This window comes from Falco biarmicus, chromosome 9 (assembly GCF_023638135.1).
Source record: "Falco biarmicus isolate bFalBia1 chromosome 9, bFalBia1.pri, whole genome shotgun sequence".
NCBI lineage: Eukaryota > Metazoa > Chordata > Aves > Falconiformes > Falconidae > Falco > Falco biarmicus.
The window spans coordinates 17,405,339-17,418,328 of NC_079296.1; the positions used below are offsets into that span (position 1 = coordinate 17,405,339).

Below are 12,990 nucleotides of genomic sequence, written 5' to 3' on the forward strand. Positions count from 1 at the left end.
ACCAACAGAAGAGACCTAAGAAATGTGCATCTATTTTGAAATCTGGAATATAGTAACAAAGCATTAGGGATAGTTGAACTGAATTACAAATATGGCTTTTGTTGCTTCCATTTAATTTTTTTTCTTTCTTTAGCTGGACGTCTCACACAAGCACCAAAGCTTCCAAATTTGAGCCCTTTTTCCTGCTCTGTCACTATAGTTATCTCTCTGCTGACAAATGGGAAAAGCTGTACAGATTATAAAGTGTCTGAGCTGTACAGACCTGCACTGAAGCAGGTCTTCACCTGACGCTGGTCTCTACCTCAGCAGCATCCATTTCAGGACCCGTATCCCACCCCTCACCCTACCTGACCATTCCACCCAAGTTTTTCTTTTAAGATCTGCTGCCACAGTAAGGAGTTCCTGCATTCCTTAACAGTAGTGAAGATGCCAGACTCAGTAGGGATATCAGAGTTCAACAGAACAACTCTGCCCTCAGTTCACATCTCGAGGTCCTACCTTTGACACCTGAAGGGGTCTTTTCTGCTCTGAACCCCCTTGCAGCCGGAAACCCCAGGGGGCACCTCCAGACAGAGTGATGAGCATTTCTTCTTCAGCTCCCATGATTACTGTGCTTTGGATGTTTTTTGTCTTCCCAACTTCAAAACAGACTCCAGTTCTTAACAGACAGTATCTTCTACTCCCATCTTCACAGTTCCCACCACAACTCTCCAGTCCCCCAAAAGGCCCTCTGCTCACTTTCTCCTTTGAGTTCACTCACACACAGGAGAGTTGAGACTGTCAAGCCCAGCCTTCACTGCTCTGCTGGACTCTCAGCTGCTGCTCTGCCTATGATTAGACATTTGATTCTGCTCTTGGTAAGGGGCCAGAGTTGTCCTATACACGTGTCATGTCAATCTCACCCTCTGTGCCCCCCCACATACATGATGGATCTCTCACCGGAGCGTGGCTGAAAATAGCACACCTCCTGTCTCTCCAGAGCTTTGTCTGACACTCTTAAAGCTGGAAGCATTTCAGTGAAAATTTTATTTCCACTTCCCATTCCAAATGCAAACCCTGGAGTGACCCAGCACTCGGGATTCATTAGCATGAGCTTCAGGCAAGGATATGACACAGGCACAAACTTGTGTAAGATCAGGTGCACCTGACCCTGAGAAACTGAACAAAAACAGCTTGCAAGTGATGTGCTATCCACTTGTGTTTTCTCCGTGCAGCTAGTGTTACTACACAGTAGCACTATGTGTCTGTCCCAAAAACCACGGGCAGACTATAGATTTAACGTGCTCCCTCTGCAGCTTGCTGCTCCCTGACATCCCCAACAGCCACTCCTAATATTAGACACTGGAACCAGAATAGCCAGGATTAGCTACACAGATGGGATTCAAACAGTTCTCTGCAGGGCACCGCATAGTCCCAAATGGCCAAAAGAACAGCATCGCAGCTGGGTCACAGACAGACCTTTAACCTTTAAAGGTGATCTAGTCCAACCCCCCTGCCATGAGCAGGGACATCTTCAACTAGATCAGGCTGCTCAGAGTCCCGTCCCACCTGGCCTGGAGCATTTCCAGGGATGGGACATCCACCACCTCTCCGGGCAGCCTGTGCCAGTGTTTCACCACCCTCACTGTCAAAAATTTCTTCCTTGTATCTGGTCTAAAGCTACCCTTTTGTTGTTTAAAATTATTACCCCTTGTCCAATCACTACAAGGTCTACTAAAAAGCCTGTCCCAATCTTTCTTACAAGCCCCCTCTAAATACTGAAAGGCACAGTAAGGTCTTCCAGGGCCTTCTCTTCTCCAGGCTGAACAACCCCAGCTCTCCCAGCCCGTCTGTGCAGCAGAGGTGTCTGTCCCTGACCATGTCCATTGCCCTCTGGACCCGTTCCAACGGCTTCCTGTCTCTCCTGTGCTGGGGCTCCAGAGCTGTATGCAGCACTGCAGCGGGGTCTCACCAATGCCGACTCCTTCACTACTTTTCTTTTAGGACCCCGACAGACAAGACCTCCTGGCTATCCCGAGGCACCTTGATCCCCCAGAGTTACAGGAGGAATAAAATTCATGTTCCCCCTTTGCTACAGGTCTTAAAACATATTTTTCTGTTCAGATCCAGGGGACATACTTTTCCTTCCTCTGCACGTGTGTAGGTCTCAGTGACTAACAAACGCTTCACAGCTCGCTGCTGCACGCTCAAACCCTAACAGGCGAGGGACGCGGTTTTGCTGCGCCACCAGCGGCTCCATCGCCGCCCTTGCACCGCCGCGGGGCCGGTAGACAACGCTACCGGGCAGCGAACAGCCCTTGCACCGCCACGGCCACTGGGTGCAGGAGGGGCCCGGAACTCCTCGGCAAGGCCCTCCCCAGGCCGCTGGCTAGACGCAGGGCCCGCAACACCGAGGCCCAGCCGTGCCGTCCGCCCTAGCTCGGCCGTTCCTGCGGCCGAACACCGGTTCTCGGCCCGTGCGAGAGGCTGAGGAAACAGTCCCCACGGCTGTGCCCCCCGCCACGGCCGGGGCCGTCCCCGCGGGGCTGCCCGAGGCCAAGGGGCGGGGCAGGGCACGGCGGGGCAAGCGCGGCCTGGCCTGGCCATCGGCTGCGGAAGAGGCGGCCGGACCTGCCGGCACCGCCGCGGCCGGGCCCAGCGAGGGCCCAGAACGAGAGCACTCCCACCGCACGGGCCCGCGACGGCTCGGCCGCTATCCGCCGCCGGCGTGACGTCAGCACGGCGGGCGGAGGCGGTGCGCGCGCTGCCTGGCCGAGGGCGCCTGCGCAGCATCCGGGCGCTGCCGGGAGGGGCGCGGCGGCGGCCGGGGGTTGGCGGGGAGTGCGGACGTGGCAGGCGGCGGGCGGGGGAGTGCCGTGGCCGGGAACCGGAAGCGGGCCCGGCAGCAGCGGCGGTGAGTGAGGCCGCGGGGCGGCTCTCGGGGTCGGCGGCGGGGGACACCGGCCGTACGGGTGCCCCCGGGGCGGCCGAGCGGCTGGCACCGGGCCCGGCGCCTCGGTCGGGGCCTGGGCCTGAGGCGCTGCCGCTCCCCTCCCCGGCCCGCCGCGCCCGGCCTCCGCAGGGCCTGGGCTTTTTCCTGTAACGCGTCCCGGCGGGAGCTCCGTGGCTCGGTTTAGCGGGTGTCGGCCTGCGGGGCCTTCTCTGGGGCACGGGCTGCGCGGGGGGCAGCCGTCGGCGTCCCGCCCTGGTGCGGCGGGCCCCGGGGGCGACGAGCCGGACCGGCGCTCGCCCCCGGCGCGGTGTTTTGTGCGGGGCCGAGCGCGCGGTGAGGCAGGTGTCCCCTCTGCAGCGTCCCTAATCTCGGGTAATCCGCGGTCCTGCCCCCGGTTCCGTGCCGCTGGAGCTGCCGTTCGTTCCAGGCGTGTGGAGGGGGGGTCCCGTGCCCGGTGGCGGAGCCCGGCTGCGTTTGGCAGTACGACTTGGCGGCTGTCTGGGGCTTTGCGGGAGGAGGGAGGAAAGGGATGGAGGGGGCATGACCGAAATACAAGTGTAGTCTCGAAAAAGCGCTTATGTAAGGTTCCATGTCGATGGGCTTTAAACGTGTTTGTTTTATGGTGTTGGGGCTTGCTTTCTGTCTTTTGGAGCAATGCTCTTTTGTACTAGAATGAAATTTAGTTTCATTTCTTTTTGTTCTTGGGATGTACTTCAGTGTTTTTCAGTAGAGTCAGGTTGGTTTCATTTCTTTTTATTCTTGGGCTATATGTGTGTATTTTTCAGTGTATGCGTATGGTGTCTAAGCTCTGAAATCCTTATTGGAGAGACTTTGCAGCACCATCCAGACTGAGCCTCCTTGGTGACTGTCACACCGTCCCTGAAGTTCTGTTTAAATTTCCTGGCTGACGGAACTGGTTGCAGAAACATAGGTGAATTGCTTATGTCCACATCGGAAGTTATCCACCAGACTTAATATTTGTACTGTCATGTTAAAATACAGATTTTTTTTCAGTTTGGTACTCAGTGTTGGTTTTTAGACATTAATGTGATAGTTCGATAAAAATATTTCTAGATCCTTTTCTGTAACAGGGTTCCTTAGGCAACTTTGCCAAACGTTGGGGGAAGGATGTTGAAGGAGAGACGTTGCTATCTGACACATATGCAATGTTTATGTTCTTTATTGGCAGCATAAAATCACACCACTAGAATGGGGGGTGTCTCATTGCTGATAAAGTCTCGCTTATTAAGATGAAGTTGTCCTGAGTAGGTTTAGGGAACTTGGCATTAACCTTTTTTTTTCTTTCCCCTGCCCTTCTACTAAAGTAGGTGTTCTGTTAGAAATATATGTGGTCTAGAGCCTCTCTCTTTAGAGGAGACTTATCTTCAATCACGTATATACACTGCCTGTGAAAGCATAAGCATTTCTGTCCAGTTTAGTGCATAAAAGTTTCTTGCTTCTGGAACTCCCCGTTTTCACTTGAAGCTGCATCGCTCAGGATTCTTTATTGCTATAGACAGGCTGTGGAGTGGACACCAATATAAAGAATATTTCTTCTCAGTGTGCTGTGATATTTGTTCCAGGTTCTAATTTCATGGCCAAAAGCTGAGTTATAGCAATGAACAGACATCTAAAGGGTTATTTCTTTAATGAGTCGTTTGATGCTTGAACCTCTTTGAATGTTTTCTCCTGCTACTATAGGACTATATTTTCTTCCTGTAATACTTATTATCAGGAGGGTCAAAAATCCAAGAAAGAATTGATGGTTGGCTAAGGAAGGGCAAGGTACAAGGAGTGATTAAAAGTGATCAACCACAAGGTCTCCGCAGAAAAGAGAAGGTGGATGTTTCTTGTTCTTTAGGTTTGAAAAGCATTATTAGCAATGAACTGGGAAGATAGAGCTTGTTCATTTATGTTCAGCAAGATTCTGTGTTACCATAGAAAACACTAAAAGACAGTATACACTGGGCGGTGTGTGTTAGGGAAAGCTGAATCTGAAGTTCTTTGTTTCTTACGAGTGATAGGAATTGCGTAATGCATATTTGTGTAGAGGAAGTCAGAGTACAGAAATTTTGAGCAAAAGATGGCCAGTGTTACAATGTATGTGAAGAAAACTGGTTTAACATTATAACATAGGTTTTAGTCTTATTCTGTATATCCCTTTTTACCTATTCTGCCTTCTGCCCTCTTTAAACTACTCTTGTAACTTTTCCTAATCAATTACACTTGTGCGAAGCTCACAGAAATGAGTCAGATGACTTCACATGTTGTAACATATATGTGGAGGTAGCTCAGGAAGAGAGAAATCTTTCACTGTGGTTTTGTCTGTGTCATTTTTTTCAACGACTTTTGTCTCCACAGCGTTGCTGTCCAGTTCAAAAACTGAGCATTTTTCAAGTATTTCCTTAGAGTTTTATTATAGGGAGAGAGAGAGAGATGTAAATCAGTCCAAACAGGAGACTTATGTCAGCAAAGAGTGTAAAATCTTACTGAAGTAAGAATCCGGTGGTGGTGACAGGGGTTGGAAACTATGGTAGGTTTAAGATTAGGTCAAGACTAAGCTGTTTTTTTGTAGCCAGTTTTTAACCACTTTCACTCTTCTAACTTGTGTGTTGTATTGGACTTGCCCAAGATGATGAATCAGTCTAACAAAACGGTGTTTAATGCGGCCTTTCTTTAGAGGAACACAGAAGTGATCACACCTTAGATGTGAACCGTGATTTTTATGTCCTGAAGCCTGAAAGACCCTTTCAATCAGTCTGGGAAAGACTGGACTGTAAAAATCTGTTCCAGTACTGTTGTGTAAAGAAGTTCTAGCAGCTAATATGTCCTCTCTTCCCCTGAAGGTGTTTTCAGTGAAAATATGGTGGCTTCTGGACTTTCAGTAATAGTAGATTGTAAAGTTTCATTTTGAAAACTGTGTGTCTTATACTTCTCATGAACTGTTAAAACAGATGTTTCTGGCCATGACTCAAAATGCACAGATGAAGAAAATATTACCTGTGGTGTGACAATTTGAGTATCTGCCCAGATGGAAGGACAGAGCACCACAAAAATTCAGTGAAATTGGAGGCTCAGTTCCAGTAGTGCCATTTGGATTGATGTGGACAAATGTATGGGAGACATTGGTTATAATGGCCTTAGTGCTTCCAGATCAGTTGCCTGTCTCAGACTTCCAGAATTTTCTGTAGAAAATCAAAACAGGAGTTTCTTCTATCTGAAAAGAAACAAGTGTTCCATGAAAGGACTTAGCAGAGGCTTGTAGAGGACCTAGTCAAGCTGTCAATGAAACAAAAGCAGAGACATCTGCCTTCCAGAAGAGTGTTCTTGGCTCCAGAGTCTAGTTGCTTATAAGAGTAGCACAACTTTGCTACTTCTCCAGAAAGTTGTAGAACGGAAGCGTTAAAAGCACTGTAGGCAGTACTCTGACTTGGTCTCTGAGGATGCTTTCCCATCTGTTGGAAACAATTCTGATTTCTGTGTTCAGAAATGAAGCAGACAATTTCCTTCAGTTTCAGCATACTGTAGGAGGCTATACTGTTGTCTTGGTGGTTTGGGGGTTTGGGGTTGGGTTTTTTTGTTTTGTTTTTTTTAGGGTCAGTCTCCCTAGAAATTGAAACAAACAAGACTTATTTCTCTGGGACCAGTAAAAAAGGCACTAGCATCGTTCCGAAGGAAAGTAATTCTGCTGTATTCTTTAGAAAGCGATCAAGAACTGATGAGGTGAAGCTTTTTTGTTTCAAAAGGGAATTAACAGTGAATGCATACCATAAAAAATGATGAATATGTAGTTTTCAGTGATTTGGGAGATTTGCTGATTGAAACAAGCTCATATGAATCACTGGTTTTTGGTTTGTTGGTGGTTTTTGTTTTTTTTTTTAAACAGTGCAGGTTTTATGGCCTTTTTTTGTCTGCTTTGTTTGGATATGAAGGAATCTGGAAACTATTGTAAAAGCTAAAAGATTCCATGCCCCCCTGCTGCTGGACACCACACCTCCCCCCCAGTATTACTGTGTATTTTTTCCTCCCATCAGTTCATTGCTGATCTGCAGTGGTTGTCTTGTATAACAACATTACAGTATGAATTTTAGCTGCGTACCTATTTTGACCAAAACTTCAACTGCCTTTATGCAGAGAAATAGAAAACAGCATAGAGTGCTTCCTGCTTTGCAGGAAAATTATTTGTTATTTATGGTAATGACCACTTGTTGTCATAGTATTTTCCCAATAGCATGAGTCCTGTGTGCTTGAGCTTTGTGCTGAGTAGGAATGTGATGTTCAACAGCGTGTTTTAATATTATGTTTGGCTTAGTTTTGGTAATGTGTTACGACATGCAAAGGAATATCCTCAGGATTTTTATACTGTAACAGCCTGTTTCCTCCATTTATCCCTATCTGGTTTATGTATTTCTTTCTTTCTGTGATTCCCCCCCGCCATGTCATAACACAGCATAAAATTCTCCCTTTCCCCCATATGTCTTCAAGTGACCAAGTTCTAATTTATATGTATATTTTTTGGGTGGAGACAACATGAATGCTGTTTGATACAATTGACTTATACTGGAGGGGAAGGAAAACGGACTCATTCAGTGACAACTGTCTTAAGCCTTCTCAGAGGTGGATACTCTTGGCCCTGCCCTTTATGGTATTCCACATCAGTGATGAGCAAGCCTGCCACTAGCCTTATGTTTAGAGCAAGTCGAGCAACCAAAATAATGAAGCAGCCTTGTCCTCAGCTTCAACACCATGCTTGTTCTTGAGTCTTCTCCCTCCTTGACCCTGTGGGAGTATAGAGCAACATGAGCTTGTGCAGCGGTGGAGATGAGCCTGTGCTGGCTGCCACATGGGCCACCTGAAGGTCTGACATGTATCTGCCTTTTAGCTGGGGCACTGAGTTAGAACCATCTCCTTGGTGGAGCTACTTTTCCCATAAAAGTGAAGGAAAATATCTCAGAACTCTTTTCTTCTGTAAGACTTGCATTAAGTGAGCTTACATTTTGGTTTCAGTGTTATTGTGGAGAGAGCAACAAGCCATCAGATGCTACCCAGTCAAGCAGGAATACACACATGAGAGAGGGGAGGGCAGGCTAAAAAGCCCATAGTAAAAGATCATCAGGTAAGATTGCTTACTGAGTATACACTCACAACAGTAAGTCAGAAGTGGTTTACGAGGGACATGCTTGAGTTCTTGCCCCATTGTGCTTTTTTTAAAAAACAGAAAAAGCATGAAAGATCCTGTAGTAATTCCTTGTTCAAATGTTAGATCTGTTCAGGGATTTCTGTAGGTGTAACTTGTGGAGTGTCTTAATGATTATAGCTCAGGAGGTCCTGCAGGATGCTGCTGCTTTGCCTGCAGCTCTTCCTGGAGGACCTGTTTGTAGGAGCAGCAACTAGAAGCCAAGTTTCTGATGCACAATCCAATAGGCAATACTCAGGGGCAGGAAGAAGAGAAAGCAGCCCTCCTTCCTTGGCAGAAAGCCCTGCTTGGATGTTCCAAGATGTGTGGGTAGAGTAGCTTTCGCGCTGCGTTCGCCCTTCCCTTTACCCCTGCCTTTGCAGGAGCAGTGCTCCTACTTTACTGTTTGTGCTGAGCAGGAGGTGTTTGGGGCTTGGTCAGTGATTGCAGTCTGGGGACACTGGTTGCCTACCTGGGGAGGAAGAGGTTAACCTTCAGGAGAACTTGGGAAGGGACCAGGTCCCAAAGTCCAGCTTTTCTGGCCTCATGGCTGCTCAGGTTAGACGGTTCTGCAGAACTATATCAAAGGTGGTGTGGTAAATGATAATCTTTAGAAATTACTTGCTTGCTGTCATGTTTATTGTGTGTGATCATGTATAAAAACACTGCAGGCTGATCAAAAATTCTGGCATGCTGTTGTAAGCTGTTGCAAATGACATATGTTACTTTCAAGTGCAAATTACCATTAAATATCAAAGATAAGTTCCTTTTCTAAACAAAAGCCCTATCATTACCCTTATACGGCTTGATGAATAAAGATATAAAACTTCATTTATTTCCCTTCATATAAAATTTAATATCCAATTTCAGACTAAGCGTTAGCATTCTTAGTATTGACATTTGTCATGTTTACTAGCTATGGGAGTTTAAATGTAATACATATGTATTATGCAAGCTTCTGTAAATAATTAGATCGGTCTGTTGTGATATATGTATTTTCCCTTTATTTTATATATATGGATCTGAAAGAATTTCTTTCTATGTGGATGGTTCTTGCAGAGCTGTAGTTATTTTCATATATTTCCTGTACAGCTGTGGTGTCAATTGTTGAAATAATTCTTTGACATCATATTTCTGGTAATGTGAAGAAGCAACCTTAGCATTGGTTGGCATACTGTAGTCAATGTATAAGCAAAACAGCTCGTGTGTGTGTTATCCGCTTGAGTTAAGCTTGCAAATTCCTTGCTGGGATTTGCCTCCACTGGCTGGTGGCTGTTAGAGCTGTGCATCTCCTCTGTGTTAAGATCTACTATGTATCTTAACACGCAAGCTCATCATAAGGTTGGGAGCAAAATATGAGCGCAACATTAGTAATTTGCTTTACCTTAACTTTGTGTGTTTATATAAAATGGAGTTTTTAGTAAAAAATTAAATTGCTGTAAATACGCATTTCTTGACAGCTTTAGTGTGGATAGTCTTAGCTGGAGAGGGTAACAGTGACATATGGAGTGTCCAAAGGAGTACAGGGGATGCAAACTGCCGAGAAACAGACCAAGAGGGCATCTCCTGCCCATGAATTAATCTCTTCGGCTTTCCACAACTCAGGGGCTCTGTGGCTTATCTGTCTGTTTGGTACCATGGTATTGTAAGAATTGCCTGCTTGGTTTGGGGCCTCCCAATGCCATTTTTGTTTTTCTCTTTATAAAATTAGGCAATATCTTTATACAGTTAGTTAGAGGAATTGGGAATCTGTCTGTTAAGCAAGACTTCTTGCATAACCTTGCTAAGAAACAGTTCTCCTGTCTCTGATGCTCTGGTTCAGGTCTTACACTTTTGTGTAACTCCTGTAGTGACATTTTTGCCTTGATGCCTTTCCATTTTGAACATTTTACTGAGGTAAACATGCTGCTTTTGGAAGATCTTTGTTTTCTGAAATTTATGTACATAACAAAGGATTTAAATCATCTATTGTTTGAAGAAAAAATAAATCCAAACCCCCTTATATTGGTCCTGCTCTGGATTCTGTCAAATACTTTCAAGAAGCAACCTTTGTGGATGATGATGTGTGTTGCTTGTAGCAAGGAAACATGATCAAGTAGATTAAAATAGAGTTGAAAACTGAATTTGTTCAGTGTTACTGAAGTGTTATGTTAAGGAATCTCTAATCTGTGTCATGAAACCTGTTTTATGTTGGTCTGACATTCTGTGAGGTGGAAGTAGTTCATAAGGTGTCTGAGGAAGCTTGATGAGCATCTACTGTGGAATGGCAAATTCTGGCATTTTTTTTCTAAGAGTATGATGGCAAGTCTAGCCAGGATGAAGCAGTAAATAAGTTGATTAGAATACATGGTTTCTAAACAGAAAATACTTGGTTCTAACTAGCTCTTGTAAAGCATTTTTCTTACTTGAAAAAACTGCTGTGCAAGAGTAAATTACCATTAATGTTTTACCTTCCCTAGTATCTCAGGAGCTTGCATTTCTGTGAAAACAGTAGCGGAGTTAGCCAGTTCGGTTTTATGTCTGCTAAAAGCTATTTTCTCCCCCCCTTTTTGCAGGTAAGATTAGTTTGGGGATGTGAATACAATGAGTGTAAACCAGCAAGCTCACACAGGGCCTCCTTATGGGCAACCTCAGCCTGGATATCACGGATACCAGCAGCCTGCCTACGGAGGACAGCCACTGCCAGGGGTTCCTCAGTCGCAATATGGAGTTTATAATGGGCCGATGCCAGGATATCAACAGCCAGGCCCTCCACAAGGTACTTCTCAGTCAGAACTTAATGGTCAATAACCTGTGAATTGTTGCGTGCATGGAATTTTTTCTGTGTACTTCTTATTATTAGTCTTTATTTTGTAGTAGCAATTATCTTTTCTGCTGTATGTGGTTTATGTGATGTTAAAAAACATGTTCTGTACATTGTGGGGTTATTGCTCTGTCACTTGTCCATTTTAGTAGGGCTTACTCTTCTTTTAGTAGCTTATAAAATTAACATGTTGAAAAGCACAGCCTGCTTTTTGTCTGTATGTCCCTGCCCCTGTGGTACTGAAGCACCTGACTAGAACAGTCTTCTGATGAGGTTACGTTGAGGGGCAGCCAGTAGGGACTCTTCACAGATTTATGATTGAGACTGCCTTACATTATTACGTAGAAAGATCTGCACTCCATCCTGAAAGATTAAGACATACAACTCTAGGTAGGCAGAAAGTGTATTTGGAGCTATTTTCTCTAATGGCTTTAAAATCAATAGAAAGTTTGTGGACATGTGGCAGGCTGATGTGTTCCAAAAGTTCCCTGGTTCTGCAGGATCATATCACTTGTTGGTTTTGTTTGTTTAAAAAAAAAACAAACCAACAAACTATAGCAGGTCAACTCTCTTCTGTTTTCAAAAGAAAAGCATACTTAAAATTATTGAAGAATTTCAGGAGTTTTTCTTTCTGCGTACCCGAATTGCTTTGGGAGATTAATAGTGACTTTAACATCTGAAGTGTAGAGGAGAAAATACCTGTTGCTTTTAAGTAGAAGTATTTCTGCCTTTCAAAACGATCTCAGTTCAGCTGAGATAAGCACAACACAAACTTTCACTCTGAAATGTTTGCTTAGATTTCAGATCGGTATTCGAAGGAAATGAGCAATGTAGTTATGGTCTCCCCTCCAAGTACTTCTTGAATTTTTTTGCAATTTCTTGAATTTTAAACCAAACTCGGTGAGAAGGATAGAGCAATGAAAGTGCCTGTGTAGTTGCCTTGAAACTAACAAGTGGGAGAGTGAGGTTTGGGAGCTGGAGTTAGCAGAGTAGTGGCATAGAAGAATTAGTGTGGTGCGCTAAAGAATGGGTTATTCAGTTGCTCCATCTTCCTTTTCTTTCCTTAATCCTCTTCCTACACTCCTCTCAATAAATCTCTTCAAACATCACTTTTAATCTGTGAGTTTTGAACTAATTTTAGAGAGGGTTTAAATTCCTGTAAAAGTAATGAAAATCAGCACTGGGCTGAGGAAAGAAACCCTGCTCCCTGGGAAGTCAGAGGCGGAGCTCAGCTGTTGAGTGCTCTGTTTGGCTGCTCAGTGTAGCCATTGACTAACCAGTGTTTCCTGTCCCATGGAAAGAATGGGAAAAAAATGGACTTGCTTCAGTGAGTGAGAGAAGGAGATTCAAGAAGGACGAAGTTTACTACAGATTTGTTGGAAAAGCTTCATCAGTGCAGCTATTCATAGAAAACAGGTTTTGGCTGTTAGCAGCGTGAAGAATGTTTAGGATGTTCGTGAAAAGAAACCAGTAAGCATCTGCCATCACGTACTTCAAGAACTTTCAGACTTTACAAGCCTGAAAAGCATTCTTTTTAAGGGAATTAACTTTTTTACTTCTGATTTTTTTTTCTGGCTTGGCATTTCAAATTTTAGAACAGAAATGTGGTTCGTCATGGCTCAGTAAGGAATATAACTGTAAAGCTTGATAAACATGCATATAAACTTGTGCAGATTAAAAATGCAGATTTTGTTTGTGCCATCAATGGTTGAAAGGTAGTGTGACACTGAGGGCAACAAGGTGGTCTCATTTGGACAACAGAAATGTATTGCACCAGTCTTTAGTACCTCCTCATGGAGTTTATTAATCGGCAAAGGCTGCCCATGGTTTTTAGAGATTTCTCTTCCATCTTTTCCTAAATACAGTCTGCTATGTCTAGGAAGGGTGGTCTCAGAAGAAATCTCAGTTGTCAAGTTGTGCATTTTGGACCTATTGATGTAAATCCAAGATTCCTGTCTTCAGAAGGAAGGAATGTTAAATTTGGAGCACGACACAACAGCTAGAAGTTGACCTGTGAGGGGATGCTAAATATGACATCCAGGTGGAAGAGGCAGGCAAACAATGCATTATCAAAGAGAG

The 12,990-nt window shown here is 44.8% G+C and overlaps 2 protein-coding genes across 8 annotated transcripts in view; one reads left to right on the forward strand and one right to left on the reverse strand.

Annotated features, from left to right (window-relative positions):
- Positions 1–2,690, reverse strand: part of SYNPO2L (synaptopodin 2 like) — a 41,686-nt gene extending 38,996 nt beyond the window's left edge. Inside the window, exon 1 of the mRNA XM_056352934.1 lies at positions 499–2,690. Coding sequence (XP_056208909.1) covers positions 499–603 — 105 coding nt within the window. The 5' untranslated portion in view covers positions 604–2,690. The remainder of the gene's footprint in view (positions 1–498) is intronic.
- A 100-nt stretch (positions 2,691–2,790) lies between these two features.
- SEC24C (SEC24 homolog C, COPII coat complex component) overlaps positions 2,791–12,990 on the forward strand; it is a 37,368-nt gene continuing 27,168 nt past the window's right edge. For 2 of the 7 annotated variants that reach the window (XM_056351636.1, XM_056351637.1), the window contains exons 1-2: positions 3,387–3,863; positions 10,664–10,866. In XM_056351636.1, coding sequence (XP_056207611.1) covers positions 10,692–10,866 — 175 coding nt within the window. In that variant the 5' untranslated portion in view covers positions 3,387–3,863; positions 10,664–10,691. Of the gene's footprint in view, positions 2,894–3,383; positions 3,864–10,663; positions 10,867–12,990 lie in introns of those variants that run through there. The other 5 variants (XM_056351634.1, XM_056351635.1, XM_056351633.1 and 2 more) reach the window with 5 other exon arrangements.